Source organism: Entelurus aequoreus, linkage group LG11 (assembly GCF_033978785.1).
Source record: "Entelurus aequoreus isolate RoL-2023_Sb linkage group LG11, RoL_Eaeq_v1.1, whole genome shotgun sequence".
Lineage (NCBI taxonomy): Eukaryota > Metazoa > Chordata > Actinopteri > Syngnathiformes > Syngnathidae > Entelurus > Entelurus aequoreus.
In genome coordinates, this window is record NC_084741.1 from 27,739,268 (window position 1) to 27,756,481 (window position 17,214).

The 17,214-nt window shown below is 38.4% G+C and overlaps 1 protein-coding gene across 1 annotated transcript in view; it reads left to right on the forward strand.

The window, feature by feature from the left end:
• Window positions 1-17,214, forward strand: part of cdh17 (cadherin 17, LI cadherin (liver-intestine)) — a 39,284-nt gene that overhangs the window by 3,270 nt on the left and 18,800 nt on the right. Inside the window, exons 2-10 of the mRNA XM_062064178.1 lie at window positions 2,346-2,405; window positions 2,671-2,766; window positions 2,841-2,978; window positions 8,524-8,659; window positions 8,723-8,881; window positions 11,402-11,554; window positions 15,840-16,045; window positions 16,113-16,244; window positions 16,312-16,462. Coding sequence (XP_061920162.1) covers window positions 2,358-2,405; window positions 2,671-2,766; window positions 2,841-2,978; window positions 8,524-8,659; window positions 8,723-8,881; window positions 11,402-11,554; window positions 15,840-16,045; window positions 16,113-16,244; window positions 16,312-16,462 — 1,219 coding nt within the window. The 5' untranslated portion in view covers window positions 2,346-2,357. The remainder of the gene's footprint in view (window positions 1-2,345; window positions 2,406-2,670; window positions 2,767-2,840; window positions 2,979-8,523; window positions 8,660-8,722; window positions 8,882-11,401; window positions 11,555-15,839; window positions 16,046-16,112; window positions 16,245-16,311; window positions 16,463-17,214) is intronic.

Below are 17,214 nucleotides of genomic sequence, written 5' to 3' on the forward strand. Positions count from 1 at the left end.
TTGTGCATGTTGTCACCCTACTTTGTATAAATATTAAATCAATATACGGCATTTGTTGTGTAAGATATGTCATTCAATACAATTTCCTTACAGCAATAAATGCTGTAAGGAAATGTAATAAAAATAAACGAAAATCATTTTCTGCAGTTCAATATTTTAGTACAGTGATGTTAATAAAGAGAATAATATGCACAGTATAATTTCATAGGACAAAATTGTAGTTGTTTTTCCCAATTACTGTCGCATTGTTGTGAAAGCTCGAAATCAGTAACACAATATTGTATATATAATTACAAATAAATGTACTATTTTTTTTTTTATTCTATTGAACTAGTATTAAATCAAACAAACTTATTAAAAGATACCACAGTAATATTCTCATACCCTGCTAATACAAATACTAATACTGTGTATGCATTTTTTTTTTAAAGGCCACATTTTTTTCTTTTTATATGAACGGCAAATTGCGATCTATTGTGCAGCAACTGTCACATTTGTACATTGAATTGTGAGCGAGGGTGCGTAGGCGGTGGCAGGAGGGTCACGCCTATGAGGACTTTGTAAGGTCCTGTGCAGCTCAACGTGCAAGTCAAAGACAGATACAGCGTACACGTGCACGCTCTCACAGAGACAAAAGCTTTTCTTCGGGAAGCTCTTTGTCAATCAATAACCCATTTTTCCCCTGCTTTGTGCACACATACTGTACAATGCACAGGAAACCAAGAGAGTTAATTTCTCAGTCACACACTTGACCTGCTTGCACTTTGCTCAAAGTTACATTTTTTAAAGCAAACATGAAACAAGAACACCAGTGGCTAGCTTATGTTACCGATAGCACTATAATAGAACATGTAAGTGTCTATATTTTTCACTATTACTAATTATATTGAAGAACATTTTCACAGGGAGTGTGTGCACCTACACAAAAACAGTAACTAACAATTTGCAGTCGGGTGGTTGTTTTGATACAAAATACATTCAATAATAACTGGCGTTAGTACCCAACATTGCTGAATTAATGTCATCAGCTGACAACACACAAAGCTAATATGTGTGTGTGTTACTTACGTGCATGTTTTATTACATCATAATGTGCTAAAAGCAAGATAGAGGGCAGGATGTAATGCTAACAACACAAATTAGCATCCGCTAGGCCAGTGGTACATAACCACCGGACCGATTGGTACCGGGCCGCGCAAGAAATAAAATAAAACAAAAAAACATAAAAAACATAAAAAACACAATATATACATTATATATCAATATAGATCAATACAGTCAATGCAGGGATACAGTCCGTAAGCACACATGATTGTATTTCTTTATGAAAAAAAAAAAAAATCCCCCCCCACGTGGGACAAATTTTCAAGCGTTGACCGGTCCCCAGCTACAAAAAGGTTGGGGACCACTGCTCTAGGCAGTTGCATAAAGGTTGAAAACAGCCCATTTTATCGACAACCTATCTAAGTAACCAAGTCCTGCTGCACAGTCTTCTTATTTTTACAAAATATCACCCGTTTAGGTTGACGTTTACAAGGAGTCATTTCTAAGAAAAATGGGTCATTTTATTCTGACATGTGTTGAACTATTGTGTATTGTTTGTGATTTAGTCAAAATGAATACCAATAAATGAAGAAGGATGCCAGGGGCAACAGGAAAGGAAGATCCAAAGGTCTTTTTTTTTTCTTGTTTGGCAGTAAACTTCTCAGCCATTCTTTTTTCCCCCTTTTTTCAAACATCTAACAAAATACAAACATTTACATTTTTCACAAAATCATGTCATTAAAGGACAAAGTCAGAAGTTAATACGCAAGCATGGCTGGTTTTATTTATGTCGACAATCGCCTATGTTGACAGACAACCGCTTATGTCGACTTGAGCCATGCAACCAGGGGGACATCAACTTAACATAACATGGAAATATATTCTTCTACCTGGGGGGGGGGCGTAACAGAAAATATTTGAAGAGCACTAGCTTATATCGACGTGAGGCAGGCAATCAGAGGGACATCAACTTAAACAGTATTATGGAACTGTGACTTATTCTATGCAGTATACACTCATATTTGAAAGTCTGGAATGTATGTCTTCACAAGATTGTTATTATTATAATGTAAATTATTATAACATGATTAAAAACCACTTATATTAGAATATAATATATATGTATGAAACTGAATAAATGGAGGACAAGCATGTGAACAATCTGCCCCTTTACTCTCGTCCATTCTCCTTACTTCCAAATCTCAAGTAAATGCACACAAGCTGGTTTCAACGAGAGTGCAGGAGTAGAACGTTGTGCTCAGAACTTTGCGCTCAACTTCCTGATGGTGTTTTCTTCCCAGACTGTGACGGCGATGACTCCCATGGTGCATCTGTGTCTTCTGGCGCTCCTGCTGGGCTCTGTGAGTTTCACACCCTGTCAGTATGCGTATGAATATTCATGGGAAATCCTCAAACTCCACATTTCCCAGAGCATGCAGCAATAAGTGATTACCAGAATGGTCCATGGGTGACTCATTGATGTCAAACGTGTCCTTTGCCCTTCTCTGTCCTCCCTTTGCTGGGGATTTTTGCTGTACTCTAATAAATAACCCGCACTGTCATGTTTAGTTAGGCTCTGCAGTGTCAAAATTGTTATTTTTTATGAAAACATTTCACCCCTGATAGGCTGATGGGTCGGGTCTGGAGGGCCAGAAGGTGTCCTTTGAGAACATGGTGGTGGAGGTAGCAGAAGGGACACCTGTACCTTATGTCCTCTACCAGGTATGACACACTCACTTACTGACTTCATTTCAAATGACAAGTTTTGAATAAAGATTTCTGGTCTTTTTCCTCAGTTCCAAGTCAACAATCCAAGTGTGAACGGCTTCAGGCTGAATGGTGAAGGCAGCGATGCCATCAAGATCTCTGAGGACGGATGGTTGTATCTGGACAAACCTCTGGACTGGTCCCACAATGACAACTACTTGGTTGCGGTAACATGCTCACCATAAAACAAACACCTTTATTTTATTTTTCATATCTATTTGCTGTATCAGATATGTCTTAAAACTGTATCACGATATAAGTGTTTTGTATAAGTCGATATTGTTAATTATTGATATTTTTTTATGATTTTTAGAAAATAAGGACCAGAAGAAAAATATATTTTGTGTAAACATTTTTGTTTCAGATGTAACCTTCCTCTGATTATAATTACCTCTGCCATCAAGGCAGAAAGGAAAGGAAATGTCAACATAACCACGGAAAACACTCAACAACACCCAATCGATCAATGTAAACTCAATTCTTAAAGGCCTACTGAAACCCACTACTACCGACCACGCAGTCTGATAGTTTATATATCAATGATGAAATCTTAACATTGCAACACATGCCAAAACGGCCGGGTTATCTTATAAAGTGCAATTTTAAATTTCCCGCGACACTTCCGGTTGAAAACGTCTAGATATGGTGACGTATGCGCGTCACGTCACGGAGAGAACGGAAGTATTCGGATCCCATTGGATCCAATACAAAAAAGCTCTGTTTTCATCCCAAAATTCCACAGTATTCTGGACATCTGTGTTGGTGAATCTTTTGCCATTTGTTTAATGAACAATGGAGACTGCAAAGAAGAAAGTTGTAGGTGTGATCTGTGTATTAGCGGCGGACTACAGCAACACAACCAGGAGGACTTTGAGATGGATAGCAGACGCGCTAGCCGCCGACCTCACCTTGACTTCCTCCGTCTCCGGGCCGCCGACCGCATCGGTGATCGGGTGAAGTCCTTTGTCGCTCCGTTGATCGCTGGAATGCAGGTAAACACGAGTGTTGATGAGCAGATGAGGGCTGGCTGGCGTAGGTGGAGAGCTATTGTTTTTAGCATAGCTCTGTGAGGTCCCGTTGCTAAGTTAGCTTCAATGGCGTCGTTAGCAACAGCATTGTTAAGCTTCGACAGGCTGGAAAGCATTAACCGTGTATTTACATGTCCATGGTTTAATAGTATTGTTGATCTTCTGTCTATCCTTCCAGTCAGGGGTTTATTTATTTAGTTTCTATCTGCATTTGAGCCCGATGCTATCACGTTAGCTCCGTAGCTAAAGTGTTTCGCCGATGTATTGTCGTGGAGATAAAAGTCACTGTGAATGTCCATTTCGCGTTCTCGACTCTCATTTTCAAGAGGATATAGTATCCGAGGTGGTTTAAAATACAAATCTGTGATCCTCAATAGAAATAGGAGAAAGTGTGGAATCCAATGAGCCCTTGTACCTAAGTTACGGTCAGAGCGAAAAAAGATACATCCTGCACTGCACGCTAGTCCTTCACTCTCACGTCCCTCATCCACGAATCTTTCATCCTCGCTCAAATTAATGGGGTAATCGTCGCTTTCTCGGTCCGAATCTCTCTCGCTGCATTGTAAACAATGGGAAAATGTTAGCTGCCCTTCCTCCTGTGACGTCACGCTACTTCCGGTTTAGGCAAGGCTTTTTTTTATCAGCGACCAAAAGTTGCGAACTTTATCGTCGTTGTTCTCTACTAAATCCTTTCAGAAAAAATATGGCAATATCGCGAAATTATCAAGTATGACACATAGAATGGATCTGCTATCCCCGTTAAAATAAAAAAAAAATTGTTTCAGTAGGCCTTTCAATCACATTGAATACTTGGGACGGCTTGGCTCGGTTGGTAGAGTGGCCATACCAGCATCTTGAGCAGGGATGGGCAATTAATTTTTACTAGGGGCCGCATGAGCAACCCGAGCACTGCTGGAGGGCCACACCGACAATATTTCAATTAAGTTTTGCACAAATTATTTTTGATATACCGTAAGATAGATAATAATAATAATAATAATATTTTCATTTAACCTAACTTATCTTTATACAAAATCAGATGGCTTTTGATGGTTTTATTTTTAACACTTTCTTACACAACACTTCCTGATGTATATTACAATACAAAAATTTCAATTTCTGTCACTTCATCCTGCATCCTCTTTGTTGTGAACGTAGCACGTCTGTAAGGTGATTGGCGAAGAAGGAAGAAGCGTTGCTGTTGCGGAAATGAGGAGTGAGGATTGGTTTTCCTTTTGGAAAGAACAAGATAAGTTGAGCTGTGTTAGTATAGCATGCTCAATAAAAGTTTAAAAAGAACGTCAGACTTGGTGTGCACTTTTTCTGGACGCTACAATTGATGTCACAAGTGGGATGAAATGCCTCCCAGTTCGCCTTGCCATCAAACCTGGGAGTCTTCATTGAGGGCGGAATTCCCCCCGTGGCAAGCAGCGTGGCTGCACCTGTAAACGCTCTCTCTCTCTCTCTCTCTTTGCGGCGAGCTCCTCACGTGGCACGTACCTCCCGATGACGTAGCACACAAGCAGCGCAGTATGTGCAAAGTTTTACTTCTGACACCAATTGTAGCGTCCAGAAGAAGTGCACAGCAAGTCTGACGCAATTTTTAAACTTTTATTGAGCATGCTATACTAACACAGCTCAACATATCTCGTTCCTTCCACACGCACGTCTCCTCACTTCTCATTTACACAACTCAAGAAGACAACGTCTACTTCAGCAGGTCGTTACACTATATTCTTTAAACACAGCAACATGTGTACCACAAATAAGCACACGGCTTTACCTTTACTTGGCAGTCCATGTCTTTTTTAAAACACGCCATTCGTCATCAACTTTTCTCTTTTTAGCGTCTCGGGGATAACCGCTGTGCGCCTTCCCTCACAGGACATACGCACATATAACACTTTTCAAAATAAAAGCAGCACAGTTGTATTGCACGCACGACAAATATGTTTTTTAAAATTTATTTTGTATTTGTGATTGCCGCTGCGCGCACGAGCATACGTCCACACGGAAGTAATACAAATAACGCTTTTCAAAACAAAAGCAGCACTGTTGTATTGCACACTCGAAATAGATACTTTTTAAAATGTATTTTGTAATTTATAATTGGCCTCACGCGGGCCGGACAGGGACGTACAAAGGGCCGGATGCGGGCCGCGGGCCGCAGAATGCCCAGGTCTGAGTTCCAAGTTCGATCCCCACTTCCGCCATCCTAGTCACTGCTGTTGTGTCCTTGGGCAAGACACTTTACCCACCTGCTCCCAATGCCACCCACACTGGTTTAAATGTAATTTAAAGATGTATATAATGGGTTTCACTTAACGTCACTTAACAATAACCTTTTAAAAGTAAGGAATATGTGAGAAATGGATGGATAGATCTTTATTGTCATTGCACAAGTACAACAAAATGTCATTTTCAGCACAAATCCTTTCAACGCAATGGCTAGTTTGGATTATGTCTACAACCACTTATGTCCGAAGTTCATCAACCGAGAGCCATCATCCCTTCACTTAGTTATGTTGAATTTTTTTCAGTTTTTCCAAAATATTTACGCGCTAAATTTCAGATTATTATAGTGCATGGGTGTATTTCAATAGTGAAGAAGTGCAATGCATCATTCATGATAGTGACAGGCGTGTACGCCTCCTGTGCTGCTTGTTGCCAATGGCAACAGTATTGGTTTACACTCCTGCAAATACAACCGCAAAAATAATCATTATTAGCATTATTTTTGTAAAAAAGCAGATTTGTTCATGCATATTTTGTGTTGGCTCTCATTGAGTGTAAAGGTGTTGCTAATGTTGTGACCAAAAAAAAATATTAGAATAAAAAACTAATAATAGAATATTTATAAATCCTGGATAAATACAATACAAATTAATAATATTATTTATAATAACAATAACAAAATAATTTAACAAAAACTAAATATAGAATAGTAGAATTAATAAATGAAAATGCATTATTAACATTTTAGAGCATCCTATTTGTATGCAAAACAAGCCAATATATGATTAAACAAAAAAAGATGCATCTCCAAATCTTCATTTATAACAAAAAAAACTAAAAAATCCATAAAAAATTTACATGATCTACATTTTCTTTTTAATCCGTAAAACAGCAAAAGAAAATTGGAACATTAATTAGTAGATTGTACAGTACAGTACATATTCCGTACAATTGACCACTAAAAGGTAACACCCGAATACGTTTTTAAACTTGTTTAAGTCGGGGTCCACTTAAATCAATTCTTCTTTGTGTTGCGCATAAAAAGACTCAGAAATATTGGAGATGCATGCTTTTTGTTGGACAGCACATACAGCACATCTTGTTTACCTGTGATAGTTTTGCTCTATAGTACGGCTATCGACTATTTTAGTAATCCACATCCACAGAGTTACGTCATTACGGCCTAGAAGCCGGAAGAGGGTGGGATATAACACTTAAAAAACATTTGAACATTAGCACTCTCTTGGCATCTGTGTAAATGTTGCGAACTTTTAATCGAGTAATCAGATGTGTTTTATCTTTGTTTTATTTTCCTCAATGCATATTTATTATAGTTATAATAAAGATAAACATTTTTTTGATTGCCATAATCCTCATTCTTCTTTTCTAACAAATACACATCATCACCATTGAAATTACACTTTTAACATGTGTGCACAATTTTTTTTATTTTTTTTATTCAAACAAAAATTCAGATGATGGCATCACACCACTTCATGTGCGCTCTATTGCAGAAACAATGACCGTCTATTTAAAGTTCCAATTTTGTACATTTTTATTCGCTACACTCATAAAACAATACATCCAAGCAACATATTATAAATAAAGCTTTCTTCTAATCTAATTATTTGATTAATCGTTCATCCTTATTTGTGTGATTTTATTCCAAACATAAAGGAAATGATCATTGCACATACAATTATTAGAAAATATTCACAAATATCGCAAATGCAAGCTTTTTTTATTGGACAGCAATTACATATTCGAGGTGCTTAAAAAAATTGATTCAGATCCAACTCGTGATTATTTTTTTATTCAGATTATAAATCGATTAATAATTATCGAAAATGTATTTAAGAAAACATACTTTATTTACTTTTCTTTTTTAAGAATCAATTTTCGATTTAAAACATTATTGATATTAACATTCTTAATATTGATACTATTGATTTTATTATTTTTGTTTAAAAAATGTTTAATATTGTATTAAATAGTTTTTTTAAAATGTATTTTCAACTACTTTGTACATTTATATTCTGAGTTTTTTAAAGCTGGAATTGGGTTGGAGTTGCTCTATTTTCTTTTATTAGCTTGATTAACATTCTGGGATTAACATTTTTGAAAAGACTATTTTTAGACCAACGATTCGCACATCAGCAGCAAAAAGGAGCTTTTGTAAAGATTGTAGACCTGTTTTGAAAATGTTTATTATGATGTATTCACCAAATAACATATTATGAGAATTGCGTTCAATCCAGAATCGAATAGTCACCCCGAGATCGGAATCAAATCGAATCGTGAGGCGCCCAAATAAAAACAGAAATAAATCATGCTTTTAAAATGGACATTGACTGTGTGTGTGTGTGTGTGTGTGTGTGTGTGTGTGTGTGTGTGTGTGTGTGTGTGTGTGTGTGTGTGTGTGTGTGTGTGTGTCTGTGTGTGTGTCCAGGTGGAAGCTTTGGTAGACGATGAAGCCGTGGAAGGGCCAGTTTACGTGACCATCAACGTGTTGGACGTCAACAACTACGCTCCCGTCTTCAACCAAAGTTACTACATTGCTGTGGTCCGAGAGAATGCTCTAGCAGGTGTGTGGGAGGTCTAAATATGAGAAACAGGAAACTCTATCCAACTGTAACGTGTCCCGCCAGGCGTCCCCTTCACTCGGGTGTTTGCGTCGGACCGTGACGACCCCTCCACTCCCAACGCCCAGCTGAGATACAGCCTGGTCAGCCAGATCCCCAGCAAGAACAGCACTCTGCTCTTCCAGGTGGACGCCATGACCGGCGAGATCTCCACGTCCCAACAAGGTGCTCCTCTTCCTGTGGCTCACGTTCATGGAGCCAAATCTAGAATCTGTCTGGGCCTGTAATCTGGCGGAATAGTGCCACCGTAAAGGCGGATTACGCCTCTCATTTTGCAAGATTAACACGGATTAGAGGCAGAGCGCCTAAACGAGTCGCGTGAAGTTTGATGACACCACTTTGATTACTTTGAGTCAGGGAGCACGTGAGTGTTTAAAACCAGGCGGCCCGCAACTAATTTTACAACGGCCCGCGGCACATTTTAATAACACTATTGCAAAAACAACATTAAAATTGGAATAAAAGCACAAACAGGTGTTATGTAATAAAATGTTGCAATATTGACACTAATAACACAAAGCTGCCATACAGGCAGTTTTTTACTTTAAAACTGGCATTAGAAAAATAATAAAACGTTTAATAGATTTAAGCGTTGAAAGTAAAAATAATATACATATATTGATATATGATCTATTACTAACACTAGCCCTTAGTCTGATTTTTTTTTGAAGGGGAACTTCACTTTTTTGGGAATTTTGCCTATCGTTCACAAGCGTAATGAAAGACATGACGATGGATCGATTTTTTAAATGCATTTCTAAATGTTAAATCAATGTAAATAAAAGTCTGCTTATAGCGGAGCCAAAGGGAGCTCCTCTATTCCGCCCATAAAACCCAATAAATAACCATTCAAAAAGTCTATTTAAATTTTGTGAACTGAATATTAACCAAGTATTAGTGATATTGTTATTATAAGCGCTAACGCAGACAAACTATTTCTAGCGGCGACGTGATCACTCCCGTGTGTCCCTATGTTTACATCATCGAGTGGTCTGCTGCTTCCTCGCTTCCTTGGAAGTTTATTGTAGATCATAAATCACGCCTCTCGCATGGAAAGTAGATGGCTGAGAATGTAATCCGACAAGTTGGGACACTTTGACAGACATTTAAGACCCAGAACTGGCGAGAACGACACCCCGTTTCTTCGAGAGGATTATGAGTCATTCTTCATCTAAATGGGAATATATGAACATCCCAGCAGTCAGCATCCTAATGACAGCAGGCCTTGCACAGTAAGTGATGTTTTATTATGTTTGTTGGCTCTCAGTGAGTAATAATCAGGGATGACAAAAGAAGCAATGGCCGTGTTGCGTTTTTTAAATTAATGTGCCACGTATGCTTAAAATGATCAAAATCTGTAAATATTAAATGTTATTATAAATGTGCCTTTTACTACGTCACATAGATACTTACATCATGTATATGAAACCTCAATGGAGGCGTTTGGTTGTTTTTTAGGGGCTTTAATAGGCAGAATTAAACGGCTCCATTGTAAGCGGACTTTTGATCGCATTTATTTGATATTTAGAATGCTTTAAAAAACAAAACATCCATTGTCATGTCTTTCATAATGATTGTGAATGATGGGCAAAATTCCCAAAAAAGTGCAATTCCTCTTTAAACTGTCATTGATTAAAAATAATAATGAATCAAAAGCAATGTTGTTATGAATTATTTACATATTTAAAGCTCCAATTACTTCACATTAAATATTCCATTTAAAAAAATGTTTTAGGGAAAATATTGCACATTTTGTGTTTTTGCCATAAAAGAACAGGTGTTCTTTGGAAAAAAAAGAGCATAAAACGGAAAAAAAAATGTTGGCAACAAATAAGTCTGAAGTTGATCTATCGGTATTTAAGTGAGAAAGTAAAAAAATAACAAATATATAGGACTTATTTTTAACACTGGAATGACTGAGACCCTTTTGGGTCCCCGGGACCTTTATCATTCACTAAAATTAAGGGGGGAGCCCTATGGGTTTCAATATATGTTATATTAGTTTTGAAAATCAAACATATCAAAATTATTAAATTTTTCCCTTATTGGGAAAACGTTTGGACACGTCTGGTTTACAGTACTGTAGTTACTGTTCATACACTACAACACAATCCCATTTAGTGTACCTTAGGAAACAATGGAACATGAAATCATCTGTTACCGCGTCAAACAGGGACCACAATAAAGCTTTTTTTTAACTGAACAGGCAATGTTTTAAGTAGCATTTTCACCTCATGATTAAGACCAAATTTCTATATTCCAAACAATCCTGGTACTCGCACCAATTCAGGACAACAAGTATTTAATGTCAAAAACCTGCAAACACTCCGAGATCAGCATATGTCATTAAAAAGTCCCAAAAATTAATTAAGCTAACGTTAGCCACTCCATGGGGGAAAAAAATGGGGGGTTGGTGGGGGGCACCTGAGAAACATGGTGTAGGGTTGAAAAAAGAAAAGAAGTTAACAATTCAGAAACAATGAAGAGTGTAATTAACATTAACTTTAACGAGGAATGATTGTGCAAGTGATGTGAGTCTCTGAGTCTCGCCATGTTGTATTGAGGCACATGTACCTTGTTTTCCTACGTCACAATAAGCTCCACTTTCTGTTCTATGGTTATTGTCACACTTTTGCTGTTTGTGAGTGACATCTCACCAAGCGGTGCTGATTGTTTGTGTGACAGGACAGCAGAGCCTGAAGGCCAGTGAGACTATTCAGTTCGCCAGAGGAGAAGACCACGGCGTTGATGCTCTCAAGGCAAAGTTTGACGGGTACTGCCCGGCGCCCACCGTCCCACATGACCAGAACCCCTTCTTCACCTGTGTGGAGAGAGCAGGTGTGTCTCCCACATCTTTTATTTCATTTGGCTGATGATGCAACACTTGTGGATGAGTTTAATTTCAAATGTTCTCGTATTTTATTCCCTTTAAATGGAGCTGCAACAATGACTTCTTGACTTGTGTGACAAAAATGGTTTTATTTTTACTGAAGGGGCCAACATCTGCTATTTGTTGCTTGATAATAGGTTAGTTAGATGACCAGTTGCTGGTTGATAATAGGTTATTAGTTAGATGGCCAGTTGCTGGTTGATAATAGGTCAGTTAGATGACCAGTTGCTGCTTTATAATAGGTTAGTTAGATGACCAGTTGCTGGTTGATAATAGGTTAGTTAGATGACCAGTTGCTGGATGATAATAGGTTAGTTAAATGACCAGTTGCTGGATGATAATAGGTTAGTTAAATGAGCAGTTGCTGGTTGATAATAGATTAGTTAGATGACCAGTTTCTGGTTGATAATAGGTCAGTTAGATGACCAGTTGCTGCTTTATAATAGGTTAGTTAGATGACCAGTTGCTGGTTGATAATAGGTTAGTTAGATGGCCAGTTGCTGGTTGATAATAGGTTAGTTAGATGACCAGTTGCTGGTTGATAATAGGTCAGTTAGATGACCAGTTACTGCTTTATAATAGGTTAGTTAGATGACCAGTTGCTGGTTGATAATAGGTCAGTTAGATGACCAGTTGCTGGTTGATAATAGGTTAGTTAGATGACCAGTTGCTGGTTGATAACAGGTTAGTTAGATGACCAGTTGCTTGATAATAGGTTAGTTAAATGACCAGTTGCTGGTTGATAATAGGTTAGTTAGATGACCAGTTGCTGCTTTATAATAGGTTAATTAGATAACCAGTTGCTGGTTGATAATAGGTCAGTTAGATGACCAGTTACTGCTTTATAATAGGTTAGTTAGATGACCTGTTGCTGGTTGATAATAGGTCAGTTAGATGACCAGTTACTGCTTTATAATAGGTTAGTTAGATGACCAGTTGCTGGTTGATAATAGGTTAGTTAGATGGCCAGTTGCTGGCTGATAATAGGTTAGTTAGATGACCAGTTTCTGCTTTATAATAGGTTAGTTAGATGACCAGTTGCTGGTTGATAATAGGTTAGTTAGATGACCAGTTGCTGGATGATAATAGGTTAGTTAAATTACCAGTTGCTGGTTGATAATAGGTTAGTTAGATGACCAGTTGCTGGTTGATAATAGGTTAGTTAGATGACCAGTTGCTGGATGATAATAGGTTAGTTAAATTACCAGTTGCTGGTTGATAATAGGTTTGTTAGATGACCAGTTGCTGGTTGATAATAAGTCAGTTAGATGACCACTTACTGCTTTATAATAGGTTAGTTAGATGACCAGTTGCTGGTTGATAATAGGTTATTAGTTAGATGGCCAGTTGCTGGTTGATAATAGGTTAGTTAGATGACCAGATTCTGCTTTATAATAGGTTAGTTAGATGACCAGTTGCTGGTTGATAATAGGTTAGTTAGATGACCAGTTGCTGGATGATAATAGGTTAGTTTAATGACCAGTTGCTGGTAGATAATAGGTTAGTTAGATGACCAGTTGCTGGATGATAATAGGTTAGTTAAATGACCAGTTGCTAGTTGATAATAGGTTAGTTAGATGACCTGTTGCTGGTTGACTTTGCTCATTTAATTTGATTTGATTTAGATTAGATTGGAATTACTTTGATCCGATTTAGTTCACTTTGATTTGATTTAATTTAATTTGCTTTCATTTAAATTAATTCAATTCAATGTTGAATGGATTTACTTCGATTTAATTGTATTTGCTTTAATTTATCTCAGTTTCATTTGATAAGATTTGATTTTGTTTTTCTTTTTGATTGGATTTGATATTGATTTGATTGGATTTACTGTACTGTTCTTTATTTAAACATTTTTTTAGCAATCAACTGCTTAATCAGCTAACAATCCATTGAATATCACCTTCTCTGAGTAAGCCAATAAATATATATATTTTTTAATTTAAGAGTAAATTCCAGTAAATTTTCAAAGAAGTTGGGGATTTTTTCCCTGATATTCAAAATTGGTCAACATTTAGAATTGATGTCAATTAGTGTGAATAAACTGAGAAATGTATGGACGTATTCCTGTTCACGCCCATGTAGCGAAGTGTCAAAGTGGGTTGTGTGTCGAGAAGAACGAGTTCATTCATGTGGTTAATTACAACACATTATCGCATTAATTATGTTTATATGCAGATTAATCATGCAGTTCGTTTTTTACCTTAACCGTAGATGGTTAGTGAAAGGTTGTTTTACGATCAGTGATCAGATCGATGTTATGTCGGTGCAAAGATGAGCGAGGAGACTGACTGGTGTGCTCGCTGGCAACTTTCACTTCAAAATGAACTGGATGGAATTTTAGATTAGACTTTTTTGAGCAACTAAATGAAATACATACAAGTTAAACATTGTTTAAATGTTCTTTGATGACATTTTGACTGTAAAATTGCATTTTTATTCAAATATTGTTTTTTTTCTTAGAAACCCCAAAACCAGTGAAGTTGGCACGTTGTGTAATTCGTAAATAAAAACAGAATACAATGATTTGCAAATCCTTTTCAACTTATATTCAATTGAATAGACTGCAAAGACAATTTTTTTTTTTTGTGCAAATAATCATTAACTTAGAATTTAATGGCAGCAACACATTGCAAAAAAGTTGGCACAGGGACATTTTTACCACTGTGTTACATGGCCTTTCCTTTTAACAACACTCAGTAAACGTTTGGGAACTGAGGAGCCCAATTTTTGAAGCTTTCAGGTGGAATTCTTTCCCATTCTTGTTTAATGTACAGCTTAAGTTGTTCAACAGTTGTGGTATTTGACGCTTAATAATGCGCCACACATTTTCAATGGGAGACAGGTCTGGACTACAGGCAGGCCAGTCTAGTACCCGCACTCTTTTACTACAAAGCCACGCTGTTGTAACACGTGCAGAATGTGGCTTCGCATTGACTTGCTGAAATAAGCAGGGGCTTATGTTGCTCCAAAACCTGTATGTACCTTTCAGCATGAATGGTGCCTTCACAGATGTGTAAGTTATCCATGTCTTGGGCACTAATACACCCCCATACCATCATAGATGCTGGCTTTTCAACTTTGCGTCTAGAACAATGTGGATGGTTGTTTCCTCTTTGTTCCGGAAGACACAACGTCCACAGTTTCCAAATACAATTTGAAATGTGGACTCGTCAGACCACAGAACACTTTTACACTTTGCATCAGTCCATCTTAGCGAAGCCGGCTGCGTTTCTGGGTGTTGTTGATAAATGGCTTTCGCTTTGCAAAGTAGAGTTTTAACTTGCACTTACAGATATTGCGACCAACTGTAGATACTGACAGTGGTTTTCTGAAGTGTTCCTGAGCCCATGTGGTGATATCCTTTACACACTGATGTCGCTTTTTGATGCAGTACTGCCTGAGGGATTGAAGGTCCGTAATATCATCGCTTATGTGCAGTGATTTTTCCAGATTCCCTGAACCCTTTGATGATATTACGGACCCTAAATTCTTTGCAATGGCTCGTTGAGAAATGTTGTTCTTAAACTGTTCGACAATTTGCTCACACATTTGTTCAGAAAGTGGTGACCCTCGCCCCATCCTTGTTTGTGAATGACTGAGCATTTCATGGAAGCTGCTTTTATACCCAGTCATGGCACCCACCTGTTCCCAATTAGCCTGTTCATCTGTGAAATGTTCCAATTTTGCCACTTGTGCCAGCTTTTTTGAAACATGTTGCAGGCATCAAATTCCAAATGAGCTAATATTTGCAAAAAATAACGTTTTCCAGTTCGAACGTTAAGTATCTTGTCTTTGCAGTGTATTCAATTGAATATAGGTTGAAAAGGATTTGCAAGGATAGGTTGATTGGCAACATTAAATTGGCCCTAGTGTGTGAATGTGAGTGTGAATGTTGTCTGTCTATCTGTGTTGGCCCTGCGATGAGGTGGCGACTTGTCTAGGGTGTACTCCGCCTTCCGCCCGAATGCAGCTGAGATAGACTCCAGCACCCCCGCGACCCCAAAAAAGGGACAAGCGGTAGAAAATGGATGGATGTATTCTGTTTTTATTTACGATTTACACAACGTGCCAACTTCACTGGTTTTGGGTTTTGTAAGTTAATTTAGATTATACAAGCGATAACATCCTGTGATTGGTCATGATTAATCCAAATTCAAAAGTCTGATTAATTAGTGTAATTAATTAGCATTTAGCAATCTTAACATTTTTGCTATTTCAAACTGGTGTCAGAGACAAGAAGGAGGAACATAAACCCCCTGGAGGACCCCGACTACACCTTGTTTGTGCGCGTCCAGGACATGGCGGGCGCGTCTGAGATGGCGTTGAGCGGTAACACCAGAGTGCACATCGTGGTGCAGCCCAACCTGTGGGTGAACCCTGGCAGGCTCAGCGTTACAGAACACGCGGAAGGATCTTATCCACGCGTCCTTACAAAGGTGAGCACAAGTCTGTGAGGAAGACATTTGATAACACTCAAGTACGCATCGTGTTGTCCGCTTTCAGGTCCAATCCAATGAGCCCGATGCCGTCTACAGACTTGTGCAGAAAGAGAGAGAGCTGACCTTCCCCTTCCAGATCAATGAAGATGGAGAAATCCTTCTCACGGAGGAGCTGGACAGAGAGGAGAAGGACATGGTGATAAAGACCTTCATCTTTCTTCTATGGGAGGCTGATGCTGAGCTGGGCTTTGCGTGTCTTCCAGTACATCCTGGTGGTGATGGCCGAGGACCAATTTAACAATGAGGTGGACCCGCCCATGGAGATCCAGGTTGTGGTGGAGGACGTGAACGACAACGCACCTGTGTGTGTGACGGAGGAGAGTGTGTTTGAGGTGCAGGAGGACGAGCCCGTAGGTGAGACCGCGTCGGAAAAGTATGGTTTCAAGCGGGGAGGACGCCCCTCCCAATACGTGGATGTAAAATGTCCATGTTTCATATCAAACGTATTTCTAGCCAATTCCTACTTGGTCAATGATAAGAATATAATGGAAAATTACTTATTGTCTCCCATGGTGCTCGGCTGCTACACAGTTGTCTTGGATGATATTTAAAAGTTAAAGTTATAGTACCACTGATAGTCACACACACACACTAGGTGTGGTGAAATTACCCTCTGCATTTCACCCATCCCCTTGTTCCACCCCCTGGGAGGTGAGGAGAACAGTGAGCAGCAGCGGTGAGCAGCAGCGGTGGCCGCGCTCAGGAATCCTTTTGTTGATTTAACCCCCAATTCCAACCCTTGATGCTGAGTGCCAAGCAGGGAGGTAATGGGTCCCATTTTTCTAGTCTTTGGTATGACTCGGCCGGGGTTTGAACTCACGACCTACCAATCTACTAACCACAAGGCCACTGAGCAGGCTTATTAAAATGATGTTCAATTTCTTATTTTGTCCTAAAAAAGATTAATTATTGAACAACTTATTTCCCATGAATTCAATTTACTACAAAACAAGCATCAGATTAAATTGAAGTTTGGTCAAAAAAGTATTTCATATTTTCACATACATAAAGTGTAAAGAAACTTTACACTTTATGTAAAGTTTAGGGTGGGTTAAAAATACAATTCCACTTCCAGCCCCAATTTAAACGCAATAACACTCTCTTTA